This window comes from Clarias gariepinus, chromosome 23, assembly GCF_024256425.1.
Source record: "Clarias gariepinus isolate MV-2021 ecotype Netherlands chromosome 23, CGAR_prim_01v2, whole genome shotgun sequence".
NCBI classification, from domain to species: Eukaryota; Metazoa; Chordata; class Actinopteri; order Siluriformes; family Clariidae; genus Clarias; species Clarias gariepinus.
Window position 1 is genome coordinate 9,002,117 of NC_071122.1, and position 20,917 is coordinate 9,023,033.

Genomic DNA, 20,917 nt, shown 5'->3' on the forward strand with positions numbered 1-20,917 from the left:
CACTGTTTACTAGCCAGGCTTTTGGAAGTAAAAGACAGTAGTCACTTTGTATGTCATCGTTACGGATCTAAGAGTAGCATAAACTCTTATCTGCCTGCTCTGGATTGACCAATAAATTCAGTGTGCTATTGAGTAGAGCATAGCTATTTAAAAAAAGGAAAAAAAAAAAAAAAACACCAGCAGTTTTTTTTTTAATTGGTTTAAGACCTTTTTGTCATTTGGGTACTTTTAGTATCTCGGAAGATACCAGGAGTGCTACGCTGACTTCTTTCTCCTAAGTAGATCGAGAGTGGAGCTACTTGGACCCGCGCCCAAGGTTATGATTGACTCGCTGTGAAATTTGTGCCAGGTTATGACTTAGTATCTGAAAGAGCAAAGGTAGATTAAAGGACTGCTTGGAGTCCTGCAGTTAGAAATGCGCCTGATACAACGACAGCGATTACTGAAAGTGTAAAGAATGCCTGTGCAGTAAGAGGTTTTTCAAAGATAAACGAGAGGGAAATGAGAAGTCTGGCTTAACAGTCATTACGGAAATGTTTGTTCTAAGAAAACCCAAAAAAGACAATTTCCTAGATTTACAAGATAAGAAGTCTATCTAGAAAGAACGCTTCTGTGTTTAATGTTGTGGCAGTTTTATCACTCTTATCTCTTCACGTCATGCACAAGGTCTTGTATATATTTATTTCGTGGAGCTGATAACATGTCGACTGTGCTTGGGTTTATTATGTAACCCCAGGAATGATCTAAATTATTCAATTATTTATTTATTTTACAGATGCCCCAGTTGATGTTGAGAATATTTATCCAAATCATATCTATGCATCATGTAAAGACACAGTAATGAAATAAACATTAAGCATTCTTTCACATTTCAGTGTTTCTTCCAGGCTTAAGGACGTTCACACAGAAGACATAAACATTCTTTGGGGCACTGGTTCTCAGGACAGTCCTCATAGCTCCTTAGACTCATCAACTATTTTGGATGGCTTGGTAAAACCGGAAAAAATGTTTGAAAGCCCGTGTTCTGGGTTTTTGGTCTTCCGAATAACGATTGTTGAATCTTGAATGTTTTCAATAATTAGTTCATTTTTCAAACTGAAAGAGCTATGGAGTAATGTATCGAAGAAACATAAGAAACATTTGGAGATATAAAGATGTTGAGGGATCCAAGACGTCATCTGGACTGATATATACCTTTAGTAGAAGTGACATGTAGTTTTGGAAGTACTGCAGGCCTTGACTCAATCTAATGCAGACTCGAGCATTTGGGGCAAATTTGAAAACTTTAACCTTAAATAATTTTCTAACCACAACCACATTTAAGATTGCTGGGAAACACACCAAGACTTTCTGCACCTAGGGGGAAAACACACCAGTGTGTGAGTTTGAACTGTCTAAAAGGCGCATGTGTGAAAGTGCTATTAAATTTCAAAAGAAATGAGTTCGGAAAGTACACAATCAGCTACAACATTATAACCAGGTGAATTAAACAACATTGATCACCAACTATACACTAGTAAACTGGTGACAGAATCATGGGCACAAAGCCACCCGGGTGGAACAAGGGGAACCCTAAAACTAGATGGTTTTAATGTTGATGGGTTTAACCTTTTTATGCTGTAGTTAAGGCTGAACATTAGCATTGTTGTTCTGATGTCAGAGCCATTTAAACTCCTAGGAGCGTTCAGCAGCTCTCGTTTGAATTTGTGCGGTACATTAACACTGTAAGCACTGAACTCATTCAGAACATGAAGGAATGGCTTACTCCTGTAATCTCCAATTATGGACTGAAATCACTATTTAGTTCTCCTTTAAACTGATCTACAGGATAAAACAGCTTGCCCCACCCTTCCTTCACCCCAGGTATGATTCTTGCTTAACACCAGGATCTCAGATCAGCATATAATGTTGTCATTTTTTAACCCTGGCTGTATTCTATGTATTTCACTCCATCAACAAATCACTCTGACGTTCTCAACCTTCTCAGACACACTCTCAGAGTCTGCTGCCTATGGCTGCCAATATAAACACACCCAGGGCCTGGCACCGACCTGGCATGTATGTATGTATGCATGTATGTATATGGGTGACCTTTGCCAACTGCAAACATTTTTTCTCTTATATTTTGTACAGGTGACATTTTAGGTGATGCTAATTATTATTTACATATTGCACAAGAGACACAATTTGTCTTGAACATAGTCAGTGGGGGAAAGTGAAATTTGGAGCAATGAGTTTATCCAAGCAAAACTGGAGGAAACCTGCAGAGAGAAGTGTTTGAGAAGTTCACAGATCAAAGTTATATCGACGTTCGCATGGGGGCCGTTTCAGAGAACAGATGCATCCATGTTAGTGTCAGATGAAAGTCACTTGTAATTATGAATGCGAACCTCCAAGACAAATATGATCTGACAAAAAAAAAAAAACTGAATTAAACAATGTGGCTTGAAAAAAGAATTCCTAAAGTGATCCTTTTTCTAAGAGTGTAATTATCTGTTATTTTTACATCAATAAACCCACGGCCAACACAAGATCAACGTTCTTGTGATTTTTATCTAGGGAATTTCCCAGAATGATTTAAAGTCATTTGTGAGGGAAAAAAAACCCAATTATGCTAAATAACTTGAATAAATTTTTTTAAAGTATAAATACGTTACCTTGCCAACTGCAAACATTTCTTCTATGTTTCCTGCAGGTGGCATTTTAGGAGATGCGAATTATTGATTACGTACTACAAAAAATACACAATTTGTCTTGTGAAAACCAGAGTAAATTCAATTAACCAACTAAAGTCATTAATTCTGACTATGCAGCAGGACCACGAGGTGAGTAAGTCTTTATGGACATTTAAATAAGGCCATATTTCTAGGAATTTATAACCACGTCTGACTGCAACCTGTAGAAACACGTACAAAGTATTTCTTTAGAAGTCAGCAGACAATATACGAGACTCCAGGCTTGAAGGAGCTTGAGTCCCCCTTAAACATGTTTGCCCTGTTTAATATTTTCTCCCTATATTCTTAATGACATTTGAGAAATGTCAGCCGGAGACGTAGCATTTCAAAGGCACGGCATTAAAAGCTATCAGTGCATCTCGTTGCTGTCATTAGCATAGGGCATAGAGCATTGACAGCGCTTTGTGGTTTATGCCTTAAATATCACCTTGTCATTACAACAAGCAGAATATTTTTACGTGGTGGAAGCTTGTTTTCACCACATAGCAGAAAATATTGCACAGGTTTATCTTGCCATTTTTGTTTCTACAACTATTCCTACCTAGCACAAACTTGACACTCGATCTTCATGTTCGATCAGATGTTAGTTGTGGCTGATGTTTGATAGATATGGAAGCTTGCAGACACACTGGCACTAGCGGTTTACAATCTGCTGTGTATTTTTGTGAAGGTTGCATGTCTCATGAGACCAGTTCTTGACTTCCTCTTGCATTGGACGCACTGATTTGGGTCTCAGATGCTAAATGAGAAGAATTTGACTGGACTCCTTCCAGCCTATAAAATTAAAGTCGTTGTGTTTGCATGGCTCTGTTGGTGCTGTAGACAAAAATAAGTCAGTATATTCTGTATATTAAAAGAATGGTAATTTTTTCCCTAATATGCGACCCTGTTTTGGACCGTAGCAACCAGATAGCATCAAACATGAATCATTCATATAATTGAAGTAGTGCTGCTTCCTGCGTTATTCTCATAAACAACCTCATATGTATTAAGAAGAAGCTTGATTGCTCCAGCTGTTAGTCTTAATACAGTTTCATTTTGCTGCCTTGCACTTCACTTCAGGCTTTTTCTTTATACAAGCTACGGCCTGGTACCAGTCTGAGGAGTGGTGGCTGGAAGTCTATGCTCAAGGATAAAGAACATGATAAATTGGCAGTAAATAATCCTCCACCACTGGAAAATGGATTGAATTTAAACCCATATTCCCTTCCTTCATCTATCAACCCCTTCGACATGGTCTCCCTGTCTGACCTTCTTTATTAAATGTAATGCATCAACATTCAGGATCTAATCACTGCTCTAAGCTTTCATGGGTATATTCTAGAAATGTATAGACGTTTTTCAAATCATTTCATCACATCACATTTCTGAAACTCAAGATGATGGGCTAGTCATTGCGGAAGGCATTTTTGTAATAGACTGTATGTCTGTCATGTATTTCAAACATTAGTACGATTTAAATGCCTGTGAAGTCCAACTACTAGCACACTCTATTGGCTCAATGGCATGTTTATACATATATACCGTATGAAGAACTTATGGGACTTTTTATAATGAAATTTCTGTACAATGAAGGCGTAAAACAGAATGGAAGCAAGATGTATTACAGATATGTTGCATAACTGTTAAAACTAGAGTTAACTACAAATATTCTCCAGTTTGACCCGTTGGAAATATTTATTAGAATGTTTTTAAGTAGTAGAGTCTGTTTAGACAGCTAAGAACCCCAAACGATCAAAAGAACGAATATGAAATACTTTTTTTTTTTTTTTAAGGACGTAGTGACTTTTTAAAAGAAAATTAATTGTTGGCTGCTTTGTTAAGGAATTGATCTGACGGCTTCAATACACTATTTTTGATGAGTTTGATGAGAGCATAGAAAAGAAAGGCAGACTGTCATAGCATTGAGTGGAAAAAAATGATTAGACTATAAGACGAGTTAACATAGGCTGAACTGTTTACACACTGGAGAATGCAAGTTTGCCTGGAAAGTTTCTTAGTCTTTTTATGTCAATAAATTAGGTGCGCATGGATGAAAGCGAAAATGGTTTCGTTAAAATGTTCCAGAAGAGAACTTTGCCAACATTTTATGAGGTAAAAATGTGGGTTTTTTTTAAAGCCTTGAGAAAAAAGGGGTTTTATGACTTGAATTTGCAATCATGTTCACTTTTAAAATCCCATACAGTTTTTGTTAGCTTCTACTTTTCAGTTGCCGCTACATGTAAATCTTCATCCTGTCGCTAACACAAGCGTGCTAGTATCAGAGCACCTTCTCTGTCGCCGTCCTCAACATGAAAATCGGTCATCATTTCTGTGCCCAACAGCAGAGCTTGTTCATTGATGCTTACCTGAAGTATTGTTTGGATTTGCATTAAGGGATAAATGAGAAGATCTGCTAGATATTTTTTGAAATTGTTCCAGTGAAAGCTGATTCATGGTGCCATTTAAAGTTCCTAAAGCTTTTTAGATTTGAGTAAATATGCAGTTAGTCCAGGCATACAAAGAAAACATTCTGTTCATTCTCAGAATATCTCTAACTGACTTTTAAACTGTTTAGTAACGTGTTCAATATCTAAAACATGCCATCAACTCCAAAGATCTTAGTCGTCGCTACAGATGGCCAATCAGCAGCGGTAGGATTAGTTCGGTCTGGGTCGGTGAGTTTTGTAAGTTTCCTTTCTTCTGATCAGAACATTTCTTGGCAGTCGTCTCTCACATACGAGGGCTGTAACAGGCAGTCCCAGGACCAGCTTTTTCATCTGATCCTTTATGAACGTCGTCCATTCGATCCTCCTGTCTGGCTTTCCATCAAAGGCAAGAGCACTTTGTCATCCGTGTTGTGAATTAGCAGCCAAGTTGCTGTGACTGGTATGGAATTAGTGCTATCTTTAACAAAGGCCCGAGCTGGAGATAAGACCAGTCGAGACTGCTGAACATAGAAACACCAAAACAAATCATGATTTCCTCTTGCCAGGATTTCATGTAAGCACTTGCTGGAGTCTAAGGCAGATGAAAAAGAAGACGCATCCCTGACAGAATTTGAATTATGTGCTCTGTAGTCTTAAACTGAATACCTTTGAACTAAAATAAACTTAACATTCGTGGCTCTGTGATGGCTGATTTGCATCCTATGAATGCATTAAAATTTAGTTGTTTTTTTTGTTGTTGTCATTTTCATACAAATTCACTTTTCATTTATCTGACTCAGAAGACGTGTAGATTCTGGAAGCCATGCTTGAAACGAGGCTAGTTATCATAATGAAATGCCGGGAGATTCACCTCGTATGAACCTAGCTGTCGGTGCACTGTGATAAAGTCCCGTGTAAGTCATGAGTGTGATTTCCCAGTAGAGGCACAGTGCAAGGCATAGTAAAGGACTGTGAAGCCAGTTAAACAAATACAGTTCTAGATACCAGAAACAAACAAGATTTTGAATAATTGCTGTTTATCCATTGACCATATTAAAATGTCAACTGTATTGATGTAAAAAAAAAAAATGCCAAAAATCTGTACATCTTTTTGTTGCTTGGATTGTAAATTCAAGAGTTTTGTTTTACTTGCATGCAGTGATTGCATTTTCTCATCAGGGTTTAATTATGTACCCTAAATTATTTACCTTAAATCAAACACTGGGGCATCAGGCTGTTTCTTCCACGCTTTGGATTCAGATATCATATTACACCTCTTGATGGCAAGATGACTTTCTTATCAGAGTTTAGACAGGAAATGAGAAGTTTCATCTACCTTTCGTGACTGGAACTCACTGGTCTCCATCTCATACTTCCAGGACATGTTGTTCGTATTTGAAAACAGAGGCAGCGTGGGTACTTTGTTGATGCTTCCACACCTGGAAATGATTGCGTAGCCCCCAATCAAACCGATAATTGGCTAAGTAAAACAATGTAGATTTCATGTGGAGTACAACCAAAGCAATCGCCAAGATGGCTGCCATATGGAATTGTGGAAAAGTTGCAAATAAAGCTTTAGGGCATAATTTTTCATTGTGTTCAAAAACAAAATGACCAAAAATTTAAATATGGGTAAATATAGAGTTAGGTTGCACAATCTGACAAATAAACCACTTAGGTAGTTATGGTCTTAGCCTCGTATGCATGTGGAGTGGCTTATATCTAATGTACACTGAGCTGACGATGGTCTTCAGAATTATTGGTTATACTCTGATTGGCTTGGCCCACCTTAAAATATAAGCATCTCAGAGTAAGATGTATTTATAGGATTTCTATAGAAAAAATGTGCCATAGTTTTAATTAAACAGTTATGGTAGAGTAACCTTGGTTGTATTTAGGTTATGTCCAAAACAGAAGGCCTTGATGCAATGAAAAGGTGGTATAAGTATTACCAGGGTTAGGTTACAGTTACAGTTTATTCTGTCTAGATAAAATTTGGATTTAGATTTTAGACCCGTAATTGTTATGGCCATCACACATCTGGAAATATTATGCCATATTTTACCTTTTTGGGGATTATGCAGATAAAATATATTGGTTATACAGTGACAGTTTGCTTTATGGTGAACACTGGTTTACCTTTACATCATGGCCGGAGTGGGAACAATTTTCATCTTGGGAGTTTTATAAACAAGACCAGCCTATTTGTAATTTTTTATTACTCATGTTTTAACAACAACAACAACAAAAACTTTATATAATACTAAACCTACCTTTTGTAAGTTTTGGTTTACACACAAGATACCTGGTAATGGCCTAGTCCTATAGTATCACCAACCGCTCAAGCAGAGCACTGGTTTCGGCAACTTTGTTAATTACTGTGTCGCCATTTAAAGACATGAGGATCTTCTTCTTAGCATAACCCTCCAAGTGTTCTTGAGTCAGAGCTTCTAAGCCTGATGTTTATAAAGTTCAGTGTTTGAGATGCTTCTCTCACAAGCAAATTAAATGATTGAAAGTGTCAAGAAAAACTTGTATGTAAGTCTAATTCCCTTGTAGACATAGGTGAGTAGATTGTACTGTGAGAGAAACACAAGCAGCACAATTTCTGCAAGAGGAACAGGTCCTAGTTTCTAGGTCTACCTCAAGTTTCTATGGTCCACCTCTATCCTTTTCATGTTCTGTCCTGTACTGTGTAACCCTCCAGAATAGATATCTTCAGATTCTCCCCCGGAGTTGCCAGACTAGACGATTCACCATATAATGTGCCAACTAAAGTGCTTTGTTTCTGGCTGCCAGCGTTGGCACAATAGTTAATCGGCCTAACGTGAGTGCTACCAGACCTCCCAATTAGCCACTCTGGCTATGCTTTATTTTCATGCAGTTATTCAATCAGCAAGTCAGTGCAAAAAATATGCAGATATAACGCAAGCACTTTAGTGAATGTTCATATCAAAATCAGGATTTAAGCTCACGTATATTAACCTGTTTAAAAAGGAGTCTTAGGGGGCTCCAAAATTTGTCTATTGATTTTGTGTCTGTAGACAACTCGGATCATGCACTCTGCCATGCTTGGTTTTCTTTCAGTTTCGCTCCTTCTCCAAACACAATGTTTCAGTGTCTGTAGCTGTAAATAAATTACTCTCAAATGCCCCTTTAAGAAAGTGAATTTTCCTAGCCAATCAGAATGTAGGGATAAAAAAAATGGCCATACTTGAGACCTTATAAAACTCTAACCCCACCTGTGTTTTTTTTTCTTTTTCTTTTTTTTCAGGCTGTTCCAATCCACATTTCTAAAAAACAAAATATATGTAAAAACATTAATTTATGATGAAATCCTCAATATTTAGCTATACAAGGGAACTAAGTTAGGAAAATGGTGAGGTTAATAATTAACAGCTAATTTAGTCTTTCCTGAGAGACAAACATCGCTAGGTTAGTCGCTAGTGGTTAGTCGCTAACCGCTAACAAGGCCTTGTACTGTAGCTCTTTAATATGGTGAGTGGAGAAAGGCGGAACTGGGCATAACTTGAAATTTTGAGCGTTGACATGAGAGCGTCTCCTAGAATATGTAGTTACTATACAGTTGGAGAAAATCTGATTTGCCTATTTAAAACCTGACCAATACAAAATGGAAAAAGGATTTTTTTTTTTTTTTTTGTCCTCACTTTTTGTGTGTTTTGGCCCAAACTAGATGGATGATTTGAGTATTTCTGAAACTGCTGAGAATGCATGAAATGGTGCAAACAACAAAAAACATTTAGTGAGTGGCAGTTATGCAAAGATGCTTTGTTTTTGTATATAAAATGGAAATGTCCCGGCTGGTCCATTAAGGCTACAGTAACTCGTACAGTAACTCTATTAAAGGTACTGTATAGGTAGCAGAAAAGCATGGGTGGTTCTTTCTAGTATTCTTGCTAGAAATCCATTATGTAGGACGAAGGTCCAGTGTACTCTGATGAAAGGGTAGTGACAGTAGTTCGGACAAACATGAAGGATAGATTAAGATCTGAGCTTTAACGAATGCTTATAATAACATTATTTCGAATTTTTCTCCACAAGACCAGCCTTGTTTTAAATCATACAGGTGTGTCATTTGTTATTGAAATGTGATGTTAAGAAGTCGCACAAAAGCGTATCATATCTCAGGGATTATGTCGGCAGGAAAATAATTAATATTTAACTTTCAATTGTAAATATATTTGCCAAAACGCAGCATTTTTTTTTCACCTGCATATAAAGTACCTGTCACGAGAAGTGATGAAAAGCCTCTCCACAGGCAATTCCTGAGCTACATGTGACTGTCAGCAGGCTGTAATAAGCATTCAGAATGTGCAGCTCCTCTCTGTGCTCGTGCTAGCTTCTAGAGGTTATTACCCTTCTACACCTCTGCAGGGTTCAACCAACAGAAACATGTTTCGACTCAGAACCGTTCCATTTCCCCGCTGGCTTAGTTTGTACTTTTTTCCCCCCAACACTGTCCTCCTCCACTTTGATATTTTAGTGTCTTAACATCGCAGAAAGACTGACATTCTGCCCCGAGGATGACCCAAAGTTATAAATCCTAAAGTCTGAATTCTGTTTCAGTAATTTTAGAGCACACATTTACCGGAGTCCTGATGCTGTAAAACGCTCCATTCACACCTGTTGCAAAGATTTACAGTTTTTCTAGTCAGCCACACTAACTGCCACAAACCACTAGCTGCTAGTGTGTAGTATCGATGGTGTTATTTGAACGACTTCTAATTTGTGCGCACGTTCATCTGTACAGCTGATAATCAGATAAACTAACATGTCGCCCTTATGCAGGAAGTGCTAACAGGAAGCCAGTTTGTTTCCAGGAAGTGTGTTTCACAGGGATTTCCCAGTTTCCTGTTCTCACAAACACTAGCAAATGCAAAAAACAAATGTGTACTATATGAGTATTATACCTGCAGTGTAGTCTGGATTATTTGGAGTAACATGTTGGGATTGCCTGAGAAAGTTAAATTATTATTATTATTATTATTATTATTATTATTGTATAGACGCAGCATGGCTTACTCAAAATAAGGAAAAAAATGAATCTGAAAAATGAAAGTTTTGCGTAAAAGTGATGTTGTTCACAGTTATGTGCCAGATGTAATAATCTACCTTAAACAGGAAGTGTATTTGGCTGCCGACGAAAGAAATACAACTTGGCGAAACAAGGCGTAAGATACTCAACCGTATAAAATTTTATTTCTCAAGTTAACACAGAGAAATAAAATGCAAAAATATATGTTGGCTTTAACCTGAAATAATAAGGACTGATTTACTTTAGAGCTGATTAGCTTATTTTTAGCTTTAACTATTTCTAAAAACTCTATTTTCATACTAATGCTAGTATAAAATATATTCTTTCTGAAAGAATACCACCAAGTTCACTTGTGTTTCTGTGGCATTTTAATGTCATGAAAGACCTGCTGCCCATTTACTTTGTTATAATTGAAGGTTTCATGGGGCGCAAATAATGATTCAAATATCGAGTAAATATCCCTTATTTAAAATAACCGTTAGTTTGGAATATTTGCTATAGATAGTGCTGGTACTCTTATATAACTTCTTTTTTTTTTTTTTTTTTTTAAAGAAGGTATGTGCTTTTATGTGCATTCCTTATGCATTCAGGAAATTATGGCCAGTTTTCAAGTTTGTACAAGTTTACATGTTTACAAGGAAAATTCATAAACGAAATGAAAAGAAACTGTGCTGAAAACATAATGAATCATGGATTCAAAACCACAGTTTATACCAAACTGGGAATTTTCCCATACAGTTATACCCCATTACCTAATAAAAATAAAAGATCTTGATTATAATCTAATAAAAATAGAAAACAACATAATTTTTTTTTTTTTTTTTAATAATTAAAACATTTCAGGGTGTTTTTTCCCATAATATCAAGTATAGGTACATTTTTAGCAAAATCTAACAAATACAGTATATTTACAGTATAATGATGATCTATAATAAAGGTTTACATTCCAAAAATACCATTGAATTTAAACACTGCTGTCATTTGAAGGAGAAAATCTCCCTCTGTTTCAGGATGCCTTTCCCTGACCAAAGAGCACTTTGACGCCACTCGCCCAAACAAAACCGGTAAGGTTGTCTGGGAGTGTGACTTTACCCCAATATAGCAGCTTCCCCTCTCGCACATCCTGTTTGCTGCGCACAGGGCCCGTCTCCTTTGTGTGCTCTCAGACACCCTTTCAGACACTGCCTCCTGCCTCTCTGCGTACTTGGCTGGCTAATGGGTGACGACTGCACTGGCTTTAAGACTCGGCTTAAAACTGAGGCTCCGTTGTGGAAATACACTGAATTGGTGGTTGTGATTATTGCAGTGAGGAAGATTGCAGTAGTTCCTGATGATGGGGTGCTGTCTTTTTGTGCATCACAAGGTGAGTGTAGACTCACTGCAGTAGTAAGAAATGAGTTAGCAATGCTTTTAGTGATTTATATGTACTGTTAAGGCTACTTAATGTTAAAAACATATTAGTTTCTCCCATCTTTATTAGCGCTGAAGGATTTTCTGTCAGTTTTACATCAAAACCACATGAACTTTCATTACCTTTTGTGGGGGGAAACCGCTGCTGAGGTGTCTGAACAATCCTGCTGTCTGGAGCTGAAATAATTTAGCTACAAGTGAACAGCTTCATTGTTCGCTGGCAGCTGGGATGTACTTTCTTTCTTTCTTTCTTTCTTTCTTTCTTTCTTTCTTAATATTACGACAAAATGTTAAAGTTTAAACATTTTTTTTATTTTAAAATGACGTATTTATTGGGATCCTGGGCCCGTAGGGTGACAACACTACCAGCTACTCTAACACTTCTGCTTTACCACTATATATTTCTACATGCTGACATTACAGTATGTCTAGATTTTTTAGCTTAAAATCCAAATTTTCTTGCCAATCAGGTGCGCGGTGAACGCTGTCCAGCAGAATCAGGACAACAAATGACTGCCAAAGATAAAACTATGTCAAAGTTAAATCAAGACTCCATGTCTATAATACACTTGCAGTGTACACTTGCACTTACTCATGCCTAATTCCCACCCGTCTTATTAGGCCACTTCCACATCAGTGACAGCTACCAACCAGAGAGGGCAGAGGCTAACATGCTTCCTCCAGGGGACCACAGCTGGTGGCCTCATCACGCCCCCCAACCAAATCAACACAAAACTTTTTTTTTTTTCCATAAATGACTGAAGCTTACAGTATATTAGTGCACTGGTCTGTCCCAAATGTAATCAGGGCTGTACCCTGAGGATATACTGTAATAACCCCAAGTGCACGCATTTCATATTGCTTTAATACAACAGTTCTACTACTTAAAAAATGTGTTTGAAGATACCAAATTGTGTTTTTATATTTAAAAATTGTTCATACAGGGTTTAGAGTGTTACCAAGCAACGAACAAATACTTTTTACATTACATAGGGACCTTAATTGAGTTAATGTTTTCTAGAGATGGGAGAAAAAAAATCGATTCAGATTTAACTCTTGATTTTTATTTTTTTTTTTATGGAATTTCGTGGAATTTTGTAAAATGTATCACCTTTTAATCACCAAAATAGTTTTTTTACTTTTTGTGTCAGTGACCGGAATTGTTTATTTTTTTCCCCTGGATTGGCCATTACTGATCAGCCCTGGATATAACCGATTCTGAGTTGTGCACCTGAAACGCATTTTTAATTGCTTTACAGTATCAAAAGTTGCGCGCATTTAAAAGCCTTGGTTTGACTTTTTTTCAAAATTATTCTTGAATAATTTGTCTTGAAACCCACTCATTGCACACGCTTACACCAGTCTCCAAACATCACAAGTGCAAATAAGTCTAGTTAATTACGTGCATTAGAAGCCGCACATGCCATTATTATCCTTATAATCTGTGTGCGCCTGCGTGTCCGCAAACTGCTCAACAACGTGCTCATTGTCACATGGGCTTTCGAAACTTTGGAGGTATTTAAGGCAAGAAAACATTACAGCTTCTTTATACATATTCCTGCAGGTGGTACACTCTAAACTATTCACACCTTTTTATTCCATGTAGTAGGAGTGAATAATTTGCTGAGTTTGATTATGGAGATACAGTACAGTACATGCTGCTGAGTAAAATTGAGCATTTCATTGAATTAAATTTTAAGCTAAATGTTAAACTTTTTTTAACATTATATTTAACATTTTTACCGTATCAGTTGGTAACTGTTTGCTCATTAATTTGTGTTTCACACAAGTCACACATTCCCCTAAATCATTTTCTGACTCGACAATTGTTAAATGTAATGTTTTGAAATCGCTGCCTGTAATCCGGCTAGCTCTCTCTGAGTAACTGGAATGTTTACTGCCTCTAATTTAACGGTTGAAGTTTATCCAACATGGAGTGAGTCCGAGTGGGCCTTGTCAGGATATCCCCACTCATGGATTGCCGCTGCCTTGTCCAATTAGAAAGTAATAAATTGTTTAACCGGACCAAACTGTTCAATTCTTAAAAAAAAAAAAAAAAAAAAAAGTGTGCCCGCATCAAAACAAAGGCTTTTTTTTTTTTTTTTTTGGCGAGCAGCCTCAAATGTTTTTTCGAAAGCTATGCAGTACTGGTTTAAAAGAACTCCCCATACTGTGAGAAATGGTTTGTAGAGGAGATTGCTACACCTGTTTAGGCCTTGCCTTCTTTACCTCCATGATTAAAGCCTTTAAAGAAACATACAAATCTGGGTAAGCGGAAACCTGGTGCCATCTTTATAATCTAGCAACAGCACTGAACTGTGTGTGTGTTTTAAATTTATGATTGGTTACTTTTACAAAAAAGGAAAAAGCCTACTGCTTACTGGAAATGTATTAGATTTCCTCTTATACCCTTTTTTTTTTTTTTTTTTTTTTTTTTTTACAAAGCCTTATGTTTATGGATGATCCATGTTCCATTAAAATTGCAGGAGTCCCATTAGTTGACTTTATACCCCAAGTCATTTACAGTTCAAATCCATCTGGTCTCGATAAAAAACGGAGGTGCACGAGCGTTAAAAGGCTGTGGGAGGCGACCTGTATATACGGAGGATTCTTGAAACTGATCTCTGGGAGCAGGGCCACATCCCTCAAGCTCTTTAGAGGAATGCGTGTTTGTCTAAATGGAAGTCGTTCATTAGGGTTGAGCCTCCGCAGCCCCACTTGATTCCAGTCTTGCAGTCTTTCCCTCTGGCTAGAGAGTTTGGCTGCTATGTTTGAGCGCTTGTGCGTGAGCTACCAGTGGGTGGCAAGGGAAGAGCTGGGAATCACAGAGACGCTCCTGGCTTTAGCGAACACCGATGCGTAAGAGCAGAGTCACGAATCAAATATTGAATCTCAAAGATGCGCAAAACCAAGACGTGTTTTTACAGACCGCATGCTTTTTAATCAGCTCTCGTCGTCTCACACCTGCACTGTGATGAGCGTGAGCTTACAAGACTGGAATGTGTAGTGTTTCATTTGTAATCCACCTGGAAGTGTAGGACCCTTCAATGTGTTCTTGTGCAGGTCTGAATGATGGCATGGCTTTACGCTTCAGGTCACGCTCACTTATGTTGAGTAACCAGTGATTCTCTGCCTCATGCACAGGTTAACGTTTTTGGTTCACTGATCTTTGATGACATCCGTTGCCTAAAACCACTATTTGGTTTCATTTTGAGTATGTTGCTTTAAGTATGTAAATGAGGAGCATGCAGCATGTTCCATGCAGCTTTGCAGCTTGAATCAAAGCAAACACTTCCTGTCTTGAGTAGGTAAAAGACAAGAAGTGAAGCAACCTTTTTTTTTCTGGTCATGTGACCTGATTCGTACCATCTGTGGACATTGATAATGTCATGAACTTTACAAGCCCAGAACTAAGCTGTCTGCTTACAATGCGTCTGAGTTGTTGTTGAACTCCAAGTATACAATCATGCATTTCCTGGAATTATTGTTGGTCCAGCTTCTACAGCCCATGCATGTGAAATACATTGCATTTATGTCAGGAGTTCGAACCGGCTTTCTTTGCTTCACGTGTGCCATTGTTTTTTTCGTCAGGCTGACCTCGGTATAGCTGTTTGGCTCGAGCAGTAGCAGGATCCCGGAATTAAGCTCTATTCAGACGCTGGTTGTCATGGAGAATAAACAGTTAAGGACCAACAATAACAATAGATCCTTGCGCTGTTCAAAATTCCAAGACAAGGAAAACAGCGGATGGTATCAATTTAAATAAACGGCTCTATTAACGATCAAAATAGCAACCGGTTTAGAGTCTGTCCTGATGGGGGGGGGGTCTTAAAAAAAGGTGGGCAGTCATTAAAATTTACAGTCGACCCTTAACACGAATACGTCATGGTTCTGAAAGGTTGCCAAATGTTCCACAAGTGCCCAATCTGTACATATTTATCTAAAGCTTTATGTACTCAGTAGGTTTATGTATTAATTAAAGTGTTTTTGTCTGTTGATTTTTTTTTTTTTTTTTAAATGTGTTTTTCTGTCATGGTTTGCATATAATCAGTTCTCATTAGCTGTCATTTACGCAAACTCCTGTTACATAACAGTGTATTGTGGGTAAGCATTTGAACCTTAGTGAGTGAACTCTTGTCGTAAATACTACTTAAAAGCTGAAATCTGCTTCAGTCGTGCTTTGTATGTGGGTGGATATCACAGCGTGTAGGAAATAATGTGTCTGTCAGAGAATAACAATCACGAGTCTCCATTCACACTTTTCAGAATTTGAGTTGTGTTTAATGGTGCTGCACTTTTTTTGTCTTGTTTTCACAGAAAAAGCGAAAGCAAAGGAAAAGGGATGTGGACTCGCTCAGTCTCTGCAGTCTGGACATCAACGTAAGTCTGTGCAGTGCTCTTTTTAATAAACAAGATTTGGGTTATTAATAGGGATGGTGATCACATTTCATTAATGATCCTTGGTTTGGGTAAACAAATCAATTATCTATTTGTTTCCTGACAATCACAACCGCCACCATTCACTATTACTGTACCCGGAGTACATTACACATACGTACATCAACTAGGATTTTCGCATAAGCACCAAATATATATTAAAATGTTTATATTGAATTATTTATTACTATATATACAAATATATTAATTATTATATATTAAATTACAAAAATGGCATAGCTGTCAAAGCAGAACTAGGATTAACAATTTTACGCATAGCTCTTGTAACAGGTTTTGCGTATTGTGCTCATTTTAGAGGTTTACTTGTATAATTATTTCGTAAAACCAAAGGTCACCCAATGCAGGAGCGGCCTTTTTGTACTGTATTGTATAACAGTTATTGTCCATCATTTTACACAATCATGCCACTTATGAGTAGTCATCGGCTTTATACGCATGCACACTTTACGCATGTTTCTGCTACATGGCATTTGACTGTGTGTGCACGGTACAGAACCTTGAGTATGAAAAAAGGTATGATGTTTTGTTTGATAAATATATAATATCATTGGAGTTGGAGCATATTTTGGTGAGCCAGCCAAGAGGTGTATATAAAGGTATAGAGGTGGCCAAGAGTAATATGTAGGATGGATATCCGCCAACATCCAAGTAATTATAGCACATATCATGCCTCCAAATGTTTTATTACATGATTAATGAACATTTAACATACAGTATTATTTGCACATTACTAGGTGTATAGTAACATTATTACTGATTCTTGATGTCTGAACATTATTACAAATACGACTGAAAATTCTAAAGAGGATATTAATGTATAAATACTGTATTTTTTATTTTTATTTTTTTACTTGTTTATTTATTTATAACTGGCTGTTTTCTTTTTATTGCTCGCAAAAATTTCAAACTGAATTTGCATGGACTCCCAGACTTCACCACACACAGATCTGTTGATCATCCAGTACATGCAGTAGTAACTCCCGGCACATGTCTATACCTCTTTCTCTAGTTCGTTGGATGTCATGACACTCCAGGAAAAAGAGAACCTAGAGCACTATTAGTCTTACACTCTATATCCTGCACGAAATGACTTCCAACACTTTAGCTATTACGCGACATATGTCGAGTCTAATTTCCCAAAAGGTCAAGCAATTTGCAAGCCTACTTCCCTTCCTGTCTGTTTCGCCAAGGTCGTTTACTAAATGGCACGTTACTGTAAAGTATTCGTGATGTCATATGATTATATGTTTATTTATTTATTTATTTATTGCTATTGTGTTAAGCTGTTGCACCTGGAGCATTTTGACAGTGTCAGTATTAATGTGTAACTACATGAAGTTAAATATCACTTCTGGTTTAGAAAGTTTCTACAAAAACAACTGGGCATTTCTCTAGAATTATTTATTTTAACTCTAGAGTTATAAATGAGTTTTTCACAAACAGACGTGTGTGTGTGTGTGTGTGTGTGTTTGTGTGTGCACCCTGCATAGATTACTTTAGTGTAATGATTCCAAGAATTCAAACGAAATAGGGTCTCTGTTTTGATTTATTTGTTTATTTGTTTTAATCTAGCTCATGCTGATGGAGTTTAGTTTCATGGCTTTACTGGAGGACGTCCAGTGTGTTTTCACATCACCACTAATTATGTGTTTAAGACTAGTGCACTAGTTTTGATTAAACTCCTGAGGAGGGAGATGTGACAAAGAAAAAAAAAACTACCTATATATACATCTCAATATCCATCTGGTCTAGTTTAATGACCTACTAAATATACAACAGCGTTATATAATTATTATTATTATACTTGAAGTATTATATTATTTGTCATTGCAAATAAACATTCTGTTGTAGAAATTGAGTTACTGTTTAGGGCTGCACTCTTAAATTCATCCTAATTGTGTACGTAGGATTATATGTACAGATAAAAAACATGGAATCATTTCTGTCTCTCTGTGTTTCCCTGGGTGTGTGTCTAGCGAAATATCAACCTGTCTGTCTGTCTGTCTGTCTGTCTGTCTGTCTGTCTGTCTGTCTGCCTGCTTGTCTGTCTGTCCGACTATTTGTTTATCTATTTATCGATCTATGTTACTGTTCATCACATTATTATAAATCGCACTTTCTCTGCGTCATCTCTGGATCTTTTTATTGCTTTGGATAGATAAAAAACTATGTTAATGCTTTGCTTTTTATTTCAATTGAATCAATTGAAATAATGATGGTTTTGTTTAATTTCCACACTCACTCTTGCGTTTTATTGTTAGTGGTTACGTAAAGCCTGATGGTTTCACAGGAACACTTGAGGCTGGAAGAGTATTTCTTATACTGGAGCAGCTCTTCCGAGTGCAGTCTTAGAGACGGGGAAAGTTTACAGTGTCATGATAAGTGCAGGGAGCCAGGATGGGACTGGCTATTGTTTGCACGTTACTGTACTCCTCCTTTACCCGGTATAAATGACTCGGACGAAACTCCTTTTACAACATGGTCATGATTCATCAGTGAACTTTTTTTGTATTTTTTTTTTCCCTTTCTTTTCCTTGGGTTGTCACCTTCTTTTGTATCTTGACACAATAGGGATAGGGAGTAATAAAGATAAAAATAAAATAAAAGGATTTAGGACTTCACATCACTATGATCTAAATTCTGATTTAAATAATGTTTAGAGGAATTAAATAAAAAAGACGATAAATGTCATAAAACTTCAAAAGATCAGCAAACAAAATGTAAAAAAGTTGAAAGTTGAAAGGAACCATGTTAAGTCACTTTATTCTACATTAGGACAGTAAATATCATCATTAATCATGATTACAATCTATATGTGTCACTTGTGTCACTACAAAATTTGTTAGTAAGTTTTGGATTTATTCAGGTTAACAATAGGTATTAATGCAGTAGCACAGGCAGATGGCTCAAAAATACAGGTTAGTGAAAGGAGTTTATTGATTGGTTGTTGTCGTTGAAGGTTAAAGGTCTTGTTGTGCCAAATTCCAGCCGACCGATAGTGTATGACTTACACAGGATTTCTCCATCCTGTGAAAAATGTGTAAAGAAGCGAATGCATTGAAAAAAAAAAAAAACACAGGAGGAAAAATAAAACACGATTCATAAGATGGCTTTGGACTGCATTTGATACAAACCGTTTTACTATGATGGCTTACGACTGCCCAGTAAGAAATTTTGGTTGTGGTGAAATTAAACATTATAGATGTTGGATGCTTTTGAAACTTACAATCACTTTGATGGAATGATGTTGGAACAACGTTGACTAAATGACGTCAGGATAACGTTGAACGAATGCCCCTGACAAATGCAGGAACGACTTCAAAACAGTATTAATACCAAAATGATGGACTCGAAATCCGGTGCTTACTGCTGGATCACTAGAGAACTGTGCGTAAAAGACATCATAAAAAAAAACTTACTTACTTTGTTTCTATCTAACATATCTGGAAACTCAAATCCTCACTTTGATGTGTGTTTTTTCATCAATTATTGTCATGCTGCTGGCACGGATACATGCTGCTTGAGTGTTAATGGTTAAACAAAATACATAGTTTTATGAGATTAGTTGTAATGTTAATGTAGGAAAATGCTATAGTAACTTCTCTTGATATTTTCACTGATAACAAGTTTGCTTTGAACATTTATTGTGAATTTCCAATTCTAAATCTATGCAGCATTGCTCATTAAAGCCTACGATACAGGGCAGTATCTGATATTCGTCATTTTTACGAGTAGATCTATTCCCGCTACCAGCATCGGTGTCGATACGTTGCTTTTTATTAGTATCATGAGCTCTTGCTGACTAAACCTCAAGCCAAAATGCATGCTAAATGAGCATCACCTGGTATCTGGCATCTGGTATGATCTCACCCTATTTCCCTGACAGTAAAAGTACCTGAGTGTCAGACTTCTTTAAGCTGAGCCGAGGTGAGCTCTGAGTCGGTGCGGGGGAGGAAGGAGCAGAGCCACGTGCTTGTTTGGCATGTGTTCAGCTGGATCAGTGACCCGGTCTAGAGCACAATGTGGAGCCTTGCTGATGTCGACAAAGCCAGTTCAGTGCTGCCAAAACCAAGCTGGGAAAGTGGGCCAGTTCTCTTGTTTCGCACATGGCCACTTGCGAACCCACAGATGAGAGAAAACAAGATATCGATCACTATCATTGGCCTTTTACAAATGCCAAAGCAGCTGGAGCGTCTATCGGCGCATTCATTACAGCAGAACGAGCCTGTTAAGTTAATTGCAAGAAATGAGACAGATGCATGGAAATGTCTTCTGAAATCCTGCCTAAGACAACGTTGGCACAAGCGGGGGAACAATGTTTGTATTGAACTTATTACTTACTTTCTTCTTGGAAGCATGAGCTTTCCCCGTGTACTTCGATAATTACTAGTAATCATAGCTACTGTTATTATACGATTGAATGTATCGGTATCAAAAATTATGCAGAACAGCTGTTGAGCTGTACCGCTGCTCTGCCTGCATGAAAGCCAAAGGTGAAGGAGTCATTGAACAGTCTCCCACCTGCATTGCTGTCAGCCGTGCTGAATTTCATCCTCCACACTCGACTTGGCCACAAAGCAAAACAAGAAAAAAAAAATCAGATTGCCTTGTTGATTTCTTGCATTAAATATTCTCAGGTGTCTTTCAGCCACATCTGGAGGTCTCGTGTGAACTGAGGATAGAACGAAGCACGCAGGCTATGTAGTAAGAGATGTGTAATTCACATATCTGTGGATTTGATGGTAATCAGAGATCATCTGTTTTCTCAGGTGATAAAGTTTAGTTCTTTGACTTGGGATTAGACACTAATTAGTTGTTCTGATGTCATAATTTGGTACTCGAAGTGCTTA

The 20,917-nt window shown here is 37.3% G+C and overlaps 1 protein-coding gene across 2 annotated transcripts in view; it reads left to right on the forward strand.

Moving 5' to 3' along the window:
* Nucleotides 1–20,917, forward strand: part of arhgef3 (Rho guanine nucleotide exchange factor (GEF) 3) — a 78,089-nt gene that overhangs the window by 20,993 nt on the left and 36,179 nt on the right. Inside the window, exons 1-2 of one of the 2 annotated variants that reach the window (XM_053484172.1) lie at nucleotides 11,331–11,562; nucleotides 15,927–15,989. In XM_053484172.1, the coding sequence (XP_053340147.1) occupies nucleotides 11,530–11,562; nucleotides 15,927–15,989 (96 nt within the window). In that variant the 5' untranslated portion in view covers nucleotides 11,331–11,529. Of the gene's footprint in view, nucleotides 1–11,330; nucleotides 11,563–15,926; nucleotides 15,990–20,917 lie in introns of those variants that run through there. The other variant, XM_053484170.1, reaches the window with a different exon arrangement.